At 42.4% G+C, this 12,503-nt stretch overlaps 1 protein-coding gene across 2 annotated transcripts; it reads right to left on the bottom strand.

Annotated features, from left to right (window-relative positions):
- Positions 1-894: 894 nt before the first annotated feature.
- LOC308327640 (kelch-like protein 24) lies at positions 895-11,946 on the bottom strand. 2 transcript variants are annotated; one of them, XM_080781162.1, is made up of 13 exons: positions 11,801-11,946; positions 9,023-9,163; positions 8,737-8,922; positions 7,269-7,403; positions 6,366-6,557; positions 5,708-5,851; positions 4,975-5,134; positions 4,553-4,687; positions 3,576-3,704; positions 2,580-2,759; positions 2,255-2,395; positions 1,857-2,064; positions 895-1,758 (listed from the first exon to the last, which is right to left on the bottom strand). In XM_080781162.1, exons 2-13 carry the CDS (start codon positions 9,128-9,130, stop codon positions 1,605-1,607), a joined length of 1,872 nt encoding a protein of 623 aa, XP_080637288.1. In that variant the 5' UTR covers positions 9,131-9,163; positions 11,801-11,946; the 3' UTR covers positions 895-1,604. The 2 variants fall into 2 exon arrangements, with proteins under 2 accessions (XP_080637288.1, XP_080637287.1); XM_080781161.1 differs by having other exon boundaries at positions 11,805-11,946.
- Positions 11,947-12,503: the final 557 nt, after the last annotated feature.

Raw genomic sequence — 12,503 nt, 5'->3', positions numbered from 1 at the left:
CATACTGGCATTTGTGTCCCCAGGTCATAGTGCAGCATAACTTGTGTAAAATAAGCAAAAACACTATTTCCAAAAATCTTACTTTGTTTTGCGATGTCTTGAGCGTTGCTTGTTTTTAAGGCCTTTGAGGTGCTGTGGTACCATGAGGTTCACGCATAGTTGAAGGAACCGTGCAATGAATGCATGATGGCTCCTGTTACAGTTAGGGTCTTTACTTCAAGGTATTTTTGTTGACCAATGAAGAGATCCTACAGGAATCTTGTTCTTTTAGTGCGTGCCTGCATTTGTTTTCATGTGTTTTGTAGGTTTTTAAATATAAATTTGTTTACTTTTCATTACAGGGCCGTGCAGAGAGCACTGAGGGGGCAGGGGCTCAAACTCCAGAAAAGGGCACACGATTTTTGGGGGTGGTCTTTTTGTGGAGTCCGTCCCTTGTGCCATTTCATGTCATTGGACAGTAAAATAAGCAATATGTTTTCATTAGTCTGAAACTAAAACTGACTGATGGCAGTCAACAATGTAAACTTCAGTGGCACTTGGTTATTGCAGGGGTAAAGTCCACCTCTGTGGAGTATAGGGGGTTCCAATCCACCACGGGGCATCCATCTTGGACATGCACATCAATACCAACACACTGTCTGTGTTCAGGAGAGGGATTAGGGAAGCTGTGCTAGTGACGGCTGGGGGAGGCACCAAGTCCTCTCGGTGGGGGCTCCTCACTGGCAGGTGAGTCAGTACGGTAAAACAGCAGTGACAACACAGAAATGTGTGGGGAGGGTTCATTGGCAGAACGACAAAATTGGAAGGAAAAAAAAGGGGTGAAAATAACTGGCAACTAAAAAAAATAAAATAAAAAGAACAAGGCTGATTTATGTTAATCATATGAATGAGTTTTTTCACTATTTATTTTTTACAAAACAAAAACACTGAACAAGCTTTTTATTTATAAACCTTATCTACAGTTACATCACTGAGTGCCACCCCCAAAACAATGTAAACTTCAGTGGCACATGGTTGTCGCATGGAGTAAAGTCCACCTCTGTGGAGTCCAGCTCTGGGCCTGGGGGTTCCAATCCACCACGGAGCATCCTGCTTGGACGCACATCTATACCACAAGTCAGTACGGTACACCAGCAGTGGCAATACAGAAATGTGTGGGGAGGGTTCTTTGGCATAATGACAACATTGGAAGAAAAAAAAGGGGTAAAAATAACTGCCAATTCTAAAAAGAAAAGAAAGGAAAAGAAAATGGCAGATTTAGTTATAATTGACGAGTTTTTTTTTAAACAAAAGAAAAAAAAAGAAGAAAAAAAAAATAGTAATTACTCTAAAGGTTGACCCAATACAGACATCCAAATCAAGTAAAAACAATATTAAGTCTCTAGGTGTCTGTACAAATGTACAGTATATTGCCCCAAGGCTAGTAGTCTTTATTTAGGTGTGTGTGTGTGTGTGTGTGTGTGTGTGTGTGTGTGTGTGTGTGTGTGTGTGTGTGTGTGTGTGTGTGTGTGTGTGTGTGTGTGTGTGTGTGTGTGTGTGTGTGTGTGTGTGTGTGCGCGCGCGCGCGTGCGTGCGTGTGGTTCCTCCAGTTCCAGACCCCAACCCTAGTCACCATCAGTATCATCTTCTTTGGGTTGACCATGATCATTCCTCAGCTCGAGAGAGACACATGAGATTTCATAGCGAACATAAGGAATCTCTCCCACAGTTTCCCACGTGTCCGTCTCTTCAAAGTAGCACTCGATGTTGCGGACACAACTACACAAAGAGACACAAACAAACAGCCATGAGAGAAAGTTGGTGTGTGGCTAAGAAGACACATTTTCCCAGACATTCATGGAGCATCAGTGACATACCCATGATCCTCTACACCAACGGAAACGGGCAGACCTCCTACAACGTAGATCATTCCATCCACCACAGCCATGCTAGGCGAGTAGCGTCCCTCTTGCATGGAGGCACACATGGTCCACTGGTTGGTTTGGGGGTTGTAGCATTCCATTGTCTTTTCAGTTGTAATAATGTACACAACATCTTCATGTTCATCTATTACTGTACCACCTCCTATAGGCAAACAAGAATGAACAGGATAGCGACTGTTAGTGTGTTTTATTTTCCTTGACGTTTTTTTTTTTTTCTTTTACTTTTTATTTCTACACCAGTACAGGTCAGAGGCAAATTCGTTTAATGTTTGTAAAACATTTAGTACTTATTCCACAACTGACTAATAAGCCTATAAGAAGAGGTATGATACCTGTAACATAGATCTTTCCATTCAGAACACAAGCAGCTGATTCCCGACGTGGAATCTGCAGTGGAGCGACTTCTGTCCACACAGATGTTTTAGGGTTGTACTTGATGTTTTGGGGCTTGTTTGGATTTTGGTCATTTGGACCTAGAGTCCAGGAGGACACACACATTCAAATATTATTCACCAAGTGTGGATACATAATAATACCAAAGTATTTGTACATTTTCAGTGAACCATTTATGCTTGACATCCACTAACACTACATGAAAAACACAACCTCATGAAACCCAGCAGGCTGAACCTGTAGGTCCATAAATCTGTTCCATACCAATAAAATAGAGATGTCCATCCAGGGCGACCACATCACAGCTGCAAGAAGTAACATGCTCTTTCACACTGTCAGTCTCCATGAGCTGCCAGGTGTCTGATTTGGGGTCATAGCGTTCCATCGACACCTCCCCCGTACACCCCCCCACTGCAAACACATATCCATCCAGCATCACCAGGCCTATGGACCATGTAGGGTTGATCAGGGGGAAAAAATTATCATTAGAAGTGATGACCTTTAGCCATATGGGTAACCAAGGCAAAAACATGTAGTGGTTATCCCAAAACAAACTCACTGTTGCTTGAACGCACCACTGCACTAATATGGGAATACTTATATCATCAATATACATTTATTTTATAATTAATAATAGAAATGGATCCAGACTTCCAGAGCATTGCAAACTAGTTTTGAATGCTATATTTATAGGTCAATATTGCAGTCTGTACAGTGAGTAGGATCCAAAGAGTGTTTATATTTATATCGCATTGGCACTTCATTGACCATGGGGTAGGGTGAGCCGGGAGAGATAGAATTTGTTGCAGAGTGTATGTATTTAGAAATTGTATTGTAATATTTGGTGCAATGAAGAGAAGTAAATCATTTTAAACGTATGAGCCTTTGTGCACGTCATTACAGTTTCTATCTCCCAGGCTTAGCCTTCCGGCTGAATAACTTATTACGGATTGCTATCAGCTGCTATAAAGTATGTAGAATTATCAACTGGATACACTTGTGATGTCATTATTCTGCAGTTGTAAGATATTCTGAAATATGTAAATAACTCAAGTTGCCACATCTCTGTTGCCCTACCTTTAACCACTTACACCACATTTCTACTTTTGCTATTTGGAAACAGACCATCTACTAGCATATGGACATGTAATGAGTTTATAGATTTACTCTATTTTGAAAGAAAATGGTAAATGGAAAATGACATAATAGGGACATCAGGCTTGATGCGTTAAATTCCATGTGATAGTTTGACAATCTTACTGAAGTTCAAGCGAGGCATATTCATGGAGGCCATCTGCAACCATGAGTTATGGTTAACATCATAGCGCCACATCTCATGATTCTCATCAGGATAATAAGTACGTCCTCCCGCCCAATACAGAGTGGAACCTATGGTGGAAGGAGAGCACAATTGAAAACAAGTTATAACTTGATTGTTAACACTCATAATGCTGCCAGAGTTCTTCAGAATAAAGGCACTAGAGTGCCAAGGAGATGGGCAGATTTTACTTTGAAAAGCCACGCCTTCCATTTCCCCCCAAAACCGAGAGGTGAAATTGTCCATTACTACCTCGTGCTGTGCTGTCATGTCTGATCTCTCTTTAGAAGCGTTAATATTCCAAACGAGATGCTTGGTTAAGTCAGAAATTAATACAGAACATTGGCGTTCTGATCGAAACCATGTTGAGTGTCGTAGATTTAGACTAGAGAGAACAGTAACATTTGTCGTCCCGTAATCAAGGAAGTGAACGGCTGCGCACATGCGCAAAACATGTCCAGGAACTCTGAGCAAGGCATTGCCTCCGTACAACGGGAGCCATCAAAAAATGTATTTCAGCGACCCATTTTATATTGTTAAAAAGGACTAAAAGACGTATACATATCCAAGGCACCCCGTGGTTATAATTGAGAGCACATGTATATACGTTTTTAGCATGGTGTTAAAATAAATCTGATTTGAATATGCATACACAAACATCTTCTACATTATTGTAACTAGAACCTCGTACTGTACTCGTACTGTACAGTACTGTACAGTACTGTTCATAGTGTACCGTAACTGTACTGTACTGCCCGTACTGTACATTACAGTGCTGTACTGTACTGTTCATACTGTGCTGTAGTGTACTGTACTACTCATACTGTACAGTACTGTACTGTAGTATCCATAATGTACACTAAAACACTAGGCCCCATTACAAGTCCTACAGTAAATTTACTCTGATGGTAATCCTCACCTGATGTAACCACAGCATAATATTGAGCAGTATCCTCCGACCATGAGTCAGAGCCGGGCACTGGTCGAAGAGTCTTCCACTGATTGGTCAGTGGATCAAAGCTCTCAAATATGTCCTGCTTGAAGGTCATGAGCACTTCAACAAGCAGAGAAGGAGCAGGTGAGACAGTAGATTTAAGAGTTGAAAGAGAAACCAAATGTACTTGGTTGAGCTTTCAGTGTGGCACCCCCAACCCTCTGGAACTCTATCCCCCAGAGAGGCAGGAGACAATTGGTAGGCGTTATGACATCTACAAAAGCACAAAACTAAATGAGAAAAATAATGGAATCATGATGCAATAACCATTACGAAGCCTGATAGAAAACAACAGTCTTGTTTTTGTATTGGCAGATAAGCTTTTTCCAGCATCATCAGCAGGGTACCTGTGGTCCTGCGTGGCCGTGCTGTGTTACAGCATGGACGCTCCTTGGCCTCAGAGATGAACCTCACACAGCCCTGCTGCTCTTTAACCACGTCCAGACGCTCAACCACAGTGTGGAGGTAGGCGGGACTGATGAGAGGCAGACGGATGTGCTCCAGCACCTTAAAGAACACCAAGTATTTACTGGTCCAACTGGAACAGCATTATAAAACAACTAGAAAGTGTGGTTGCCCATCTCTATAGGAAACCACACTAATATAGGCAAAAGTGTGTCACTGAGTTGGGTATGTTACTGTCCAATCAGGGCAAAGCGCACAAAAGCCTTGGGAAGAGTTCTGAATCACTGGCCAATCGATTTAAACATTTACAGCGATTGAGTGTAATAACTGCTGCCTATAGGCAACCACACTAAATCATGCATAATACCAGCCAGTACCACATACACTTATACAGTAGATGCCATTAGATGCATGTAGTTAGAAAGCGACTCTAGAAACGACCTTGCATTTAGAAGACCCCTGGCATATTGATGCAACTCCTTGGGTCCAAACGGTTGCAAGTAGTTAACGATAAAACAGTCTCGACCCCTTGGTGTGGTTTGGGCCATTGAATTCCATGCGTTGAATCACTAGGGTCAACGTGGGTCAACGTGCAACAAGACATGTCACACCGCAGGGACAACGCTAAAACCGTCTTGACCCTTTGGTGTGGTTAGGGCTTTAGAAATGACTGACCTGTCCAACGCTCTGCTTGCGGGTTGGAAACTTGTCTAACCACAGCATGGCAGCCTCAAACACCATGTCCTCCTTGGGAACATTCAGATGGTCACTGGAGAGAAACTCTGTCAGTCTTTCCACGGAGAGAGATAGGAACGCTTCCTATGAAAGAAATACAGTAGATTAGCCGATGGTGGAGACTGGAGACTTCATACTGAAGTAACATTGTCTCGTTTTTCTCTGTTTGTTTAGTAAAAATGGACTATAGCTTATATGCAATCATGACTGAATGTTCTAGCTACTCAGGTCTGGTCTACCAAATTCCTTGGGAAGAGTGCCAACCGGAAGGGAGAATAGAGAGTTATTGCACCATTTAACCTTTAAATGTTTTCAACGATTTAAGCGCTGGAGTGCAATAACAATAGTCTGCTTTTCTATACAGTAAGTAAGCCTTGCCAAGCCATGAGGCCCATAGGGCAGGAACCCATCTCCTGTTTCTGTAACGTGAGGAGGGGGCAGGGAGGCATTGAGTCTTTGGTATGACTCGGCCGGGGATGGAACCCCGACCTCCCAGTCTCAGGGCGGACACTCTAACCACAAAGCCACTGAGCTGGTTGCTTGCCTATAGGCAACCACACTAATCAACTCAGGAAATGTATGATCCTCAATCACTGACCTGCTGATAGATGACACTGAACCGTTTCAGAATGAAATTCATGCTCTGTTTCTTCAACATTTTACAGGAGTGGTCGTCAGCAAAGCAGTAAATCTCTACACAGTTGTTTGTATCCATGTGACGCCTCATGTATTTCCAGCAGGCCTCTCGAACAGCCGTGACTTCCAACAAGTCTGATGCAAGTAGCAGGGCCTAGAACAAATTAACAACATGCCTATATTAAGCACTGATGTTTTGCAAGGCAAAACAAGGCAATTCCATTTGTATAGCACATTTCAACAAGGCAATTCGATGTGCTTTACAGTACACAGAACATCAAGCAAAGGAAAGGAAAATTATAAAATTACATTTGGATGCATAAAACAAAATAAGTCAAAAGTTATAGATACAGTGCAGAGGAGAGGAGAAATAAATTAAGAAAAGAGAAAGGCAGCGGTAAACAGAAAGGTTTGTTTAGTTTATTTCAAACCTTTCACATGTATAACAATACATTATACAGAAACTTGAGTGGCCCAAAAAGGTGTAGGCTGAAGCTAAAAGCTTATAATTGCCTACCCTATTGGTTTACAGAACCAAATAAAAAAGAAATAATAATAATAGAGCTGACAAAACTGTCAAAAAGTAAATGATAAATTCATTACAAAAATCATCGATCCAACCGGGGCCCGCATCGAGACAACCGAAAATGATGACCAACAGTAGTACCGGTATTTATAAATCAATTATTTGACACACAGGGAGCCAGTGTAAGGATTTAAGAACTGGAGTGATAGGCTCCACATTCTTGGCATTAATAAGGAGTCAAGCAGCAGCGTTATGAATCAACTTCAGTCGTCTGGTGGATTTGTTTTTGTAGGACAAACATGGGGACAATATATAAGGTTCACAATGATGATACATTACCTGCACATTATCAGTAGAGATGGACACCTTAGCAGTGTAGGCATAGTTCACCAGCAAACCAATCATGTGAGGTCCCAGTCCACTGATGGTCACCCTGTCCTGTGTGGACTCCCTCATACCAGATGTAAACATGGCCTGTGCAGGTTGAAGAGATGAATGGTTGGCTTGGGAGTGCCCATAGTTTTTCTTAATTACATTGTAAATTTGTTAATTAAGTAAGTAAATACATTTCATTTTATTTATTTATGTAGTAGTTGAGGCATTCAATTTAGTTTGACTTGGTTCCACAGTCATTGTGAAAATAGCAGATCTACAAGCTCACAACACGTCGCAAAATCAAATAAAACTTTATTTTTATAGCACATTTCTAACGACCGAGGTCGAACCAAATTGCTTCACATTACAGAGCATAATAAAAATATATCTTTTTTTTGTGTATGTTATTATTAATAACATACACCAAGGCGAAAAAGAGAAAAAGAGGATAGAATATAGATAAAAGTCCTGAAATCCTGATTAACCGGCCATTAAACCGGCTTCCCTTACAGATGAAAAAGACAGTGGAGAGAAATCACGCGCACCCGCTCCCCCCCCCCCCCCCCGCCCCAACCATACAGCCAACTGAGGGTGCTTTTGGACTGAGAACCAAGGCCGCAGTCTTCAAAGCTAGCTGTGTTTACCTCCCACTATCTGGACTTTGAGACAACGTGACCCTGGGACACAGATCCGGGAGGGCCGCTCAGGATACGCAGGCATAAACAATGAACTAACGAGACATTTCACACACATTTCGCACCACATGCCGCCTTCACCCTATCCACCCCCCAACACCCACCTGCGCTGTTCCGGTTGTGCTACACTTTTTCCTACGCGCACGCAGCCCCTCCATCCAGAGGGGTGGCGTGCGCGTAGTGTATTTTTTGTTGCCCAGACCTACAACCCGCCCCACCCCCCACCCAAGTGATTCTGTGCCTGCACGATACAATAATTATAATGTGATGTATGCCCCCCCCCCCCCCCCCCCCCTACCTCTCTGTCAACACCCCCACCCAAACCCTGCCTCCCTCCCCGCATCCTCCCATATCTTTATTTTTTTTCTGCAAGGAAGAAACTAGTGGCGGCGCACTCACGTGCAGCGGCTCAGTGCACTCTTTGTACACCCTTCATTTCATTGTCTAAGTATTTGTATACTCTGTGCAGTGACAATACATTGAATCTAATCTAATCTATCTAATCTAGTCTTGTTGAAATAAAAGCATGGATGACTCTCTCGAGGTCACTCAGTACGAGGCAGATAGGCCTTTACACCAGTCGTTGTGAGTTTGCAGATCAGCCATATCTCCCTCTTTCCTATGTTATTTGACAATTTGGCAGTTTTTATATTATAGTTTGTTGATTACTTGAGATGCAGAAATGGTCTTAAAAGTTGTTAAAGTGTTAAGAACCACTAAAATGTGTGTGTACTTACCTCAAAGTAAGGGCTGAAGGAGGCCAGTACATAGCGATGGCAGGGGACCTCCTGCCCCTCAGAGCACAGAATCACATCACACAAGACACTGTTGAGACGCAGCCTGTTGAGACCCTCGAACACCTTGTGGGGATGGTCGGGGTCCACAAACACCTCAGCATCCAGGGAGGATAGAGGTACGTCCTCCTGAAGTGCAACGACAACAACATCCAGAGGGACATTTAATGGACAAATAAACTACTATTAATCTGGGACTAATGTTGCTGATCTGGTAATGATCACTCACACGGTCAGTCACATGGCCACTCACACAGCGGTCAGTCTCCAGTATCGTCCTCTTGGCGGTCTGTGGTGATTCGCTCTGGCAGGCAGCATCCAGGATGTTGTCAGCCATGGCTGAGGTGATGTGTGGTGGAGTGGGTCTCGTCTGCAGAGAGAATGTTGAGAACACAACATTACGGTTACATGTGGTTACACAGTGAAATCCTCAGTGTTCATTTAACTCTGAGAGGGTACAAATGGAACCGTGATGAAATTAGCATGATTCAGCCGTCTTCACTGTCTGCACTAGTACATAGCAGTATTAATATTACAGTGTTATCTATAGAACATGCTAGCATATAAGTCACTACAACATAGTAGTCAAAATATCAATCTACCCTAAATCAACCTGGCATCCCTATTTTGGGCATGCCATTAAATTAAAAATAATTTAAAATGTTTTTTAAGTTTTTCATTTACATAAGTATAGTTTGGTATTATGTTTAACTGGTATATATGCTACTGCCCTCTGTGAAAACATTATTTCAATGCACCAACCTCAATACAATAAATAGCCCATGTGCAAACGTCAAACACACTTGGCAAGTTTGGCAACAAGCAGAATTCCGATTGTTTCTATACTACCGTTTAGCCTGTATTAGTGGTAAAGTAGATTTGATTGATTGATTGATTTAATTTATTAGCAGTTTGCAAAACAAAATCAGAGGAAAGTACAGTTCGATACAAGGTGAAGGTCTGAGAGGATTTAAACTCAAGAAAGCCTATGGCTTTATTGTTCCTTTTCTCCATTGGGGTCATTTTGTACTCAATTCATCAAAGCATTAGAACCCGCAGGTGATCAGGCTCGCTGATAACAAACTATCTTTACACCTGGGAAAAACTGAATCCATTCTCTTTGGATCTAGTAGTAATCTCAGCAAGGCAAATGGCTTCTTGGTTAGAGTGGGTGACAATGTTATAACACGTAAAGATGAAATTACCTACCTAGGTTCCATCCTGGAGGCTAATCTTTCCGGTGATAAAATGGCCACCAACGTAATCAAGAAAGTCAACCAAAGAACAAGATTCCTTTACAGGATCTCCTCACTGGTCAACAAAAACACTTTGAAGACCTTAACAGGAGCCCTCGTACAAGGTTTCTTTGACTATGCATGCACCTCCTGGTACCACAACACCTCAAAGGCCCTTAAAACAAGGCTCCAGACTTCCCAAAACAAACTGGTCAGGCTCCTACTTGGCCTCACCCCCCGAACCCACCTCACCCCTGCCCACTTTGACAGGCTGGAATGGCTTAGGGTCGACGACAGAGTACAGCATCTTGGTCCACAAGATTCGATACACCACCAAGATACCCATGTACCTGTCTAGATACTTCCTTAATGTTAACAAAGTCCACACCCAAAACACCAGAGGGAGTGCAACAAACCATGTACAGCCCAGATTCGGCACAAACAAGTGACTAAATTATTTTCGCTCCTATGCCACCAAAATGTGGAACACCCTACCTACAGTCATTAAGACATGCGAATCCCTTGACTCCTTCAAAACCGCTCTCAAAGGGCACCTACGGACAGCTGCAATTCGAAACTGGCCCCCGTAAAATCTGAATCGCCCCACCCTTTTCCCCGACTGTATGTTTCTTTTCCCTTTTATGATGAATTCCTGTTCTGTTCTTTGTCTATATAGAAGTGTCTATTTGTACGTCTCTAAATGTTTTGATGAATTGAACATGGTGGACCCTCTTGTAAACAAGTGTAATGCTTAATTGGGTCGTCCACTCAGTCTTTGTATTGAGTTTGTGCTTGAAATGTACTGTAATTCTGCAAACTGTTAATGATATTTCAATCAATCAATCAGATCAAATAATGAATGAGGAGGAGGGAATTGATTCAAACAGACGTTGAGTTTGGATTTAATATCAAACATTGTCTTTCTTTCTCCCGTCTTTCCACATCATTCATCACTGACACTGCCTCCTGGGGCACAACACGCATGGTTATTCTAGCCCTGAAACATGACGGACTTTAATGAACCAGTTTTTTGCACCTGCTCATTTACATCCTACTTACTTAATTTACATATCTACATAAACGTTCAGATTTCAAATATAAGTGCCCACCCCAGGGCCACGTCTGCTCACATATCAGCCTCAATCCAACAACTAGCCCATAATATGGTCCTCTCCTCTAAAATGCACTTTGTGCCATTTTAATAACGCAATGTACCCTGGATTTGAGTTACGTCCCGATAGGCAGAGAATAGTATATATTAGTAGCGTCGTCCTAGTAACGGCTGATGTTCCATTGTGGTCCTACACGGACCCCACACTGCGCCGTTTCCACGGCGACGGATGATGTCATTTCATTTTGATCTGATTTCATCCAAATCTGATACACCGGGCAGTCATATCTTCTACTATGGCATTTCCGGGTTTTGCCTGCGCCGATCTGGTTGGATTCATTTTAATTAATGATTAAAATAGTGCATTTTAGAGAGAAACTGGGGACCTGAGATGCTTCCCAGCTATGAGAATAGACTTTTAACAAGGTCTAGCAGGCTTTGTTTCGGTGAGTAGTTACGTCGTTTTGTTTATTTGCTGGGATTTGAAAACCCGCGCATGGGAGTGAGAATATCACCAGAAGGCTGCGGAAGGAACGTCAGAGAGACTCACTGTAAGTCCTGGACCAGGGCTATCCAACAACATGCATATTAATGATAGACACAAGTTACATTACACAACGTAAAACAACAACAAAAGCTAAACTCGTGAACAAAAATAAACATACCTCGTTGTTCTGCCTGCAAATCCAAAGTCCAACCAAGTATCCACAACAGACAGACAGCCGAACGCAATGGAATTACTACGTCAAACAATGTAAGTTTCACTTTTAGAGGTTTTAAACTTTAACAAGCTCCTCAAAGGGGCGACGTGTGTAACCACTAACTGTCTCCTCCTGACAACAACACACTACAGAAGAACAGTTCCGGGACAATATCCTGGAAATACTGGAGGAAAACCTCACGTCACCAGGCTTTCCCCTCCAAGGCTCTATTCAATTCAATTCAATTCAAATTTCAATTCAATTACAATTTATTATTATATTATATTTTAAGTGTCAAATCACAAGTTGTCTCAGGACACTGTAGAGCAGAAAACCGCGAGAGATCCCATCCAGAGCAAGCAATATTGCCACAGTGAGTGGTAACGAAAAACTCCCCCTTAGGAAGAAATGTCAAGCAGAAGTAGAACCTACCCTCGGTACCCAGGCTTTCAGAACCCCAGGGCCATGCAGAGAGCACTGAGGGGGCAGGGGCTCAAACTCCAGAAAAGGCCACACGATTTTTAGGGGTGGTCTTTTTGTGGAGTCCGTCCCTTGTGCCATTTCATGTCATTGGACAGTAAAATAAGCAATATGTTTTCATTAGTCTGAAACTAAAACTGACTGATGGCAGCCAACAATGTCAACTTAATAATATTTTTTTAT

Source organism: Protomyctophum bolini (assembly GCF_963924005.1).
Source record: "Protomyctophum bolini genome assembly, chromosome: 2".
Classification (NCBI taxonomy): Eukaryota; Metazoa; Chordata; class Actinopteri; order Myctophiformes; family Myctophidae; genus Protomyctophum; species Protomyctophum bolini.
The sequence above is the reverse complement of the archived record's forward strand: the minus strand, read 5'-3'. Positions and strand labels throughout refer to the sequence as shown.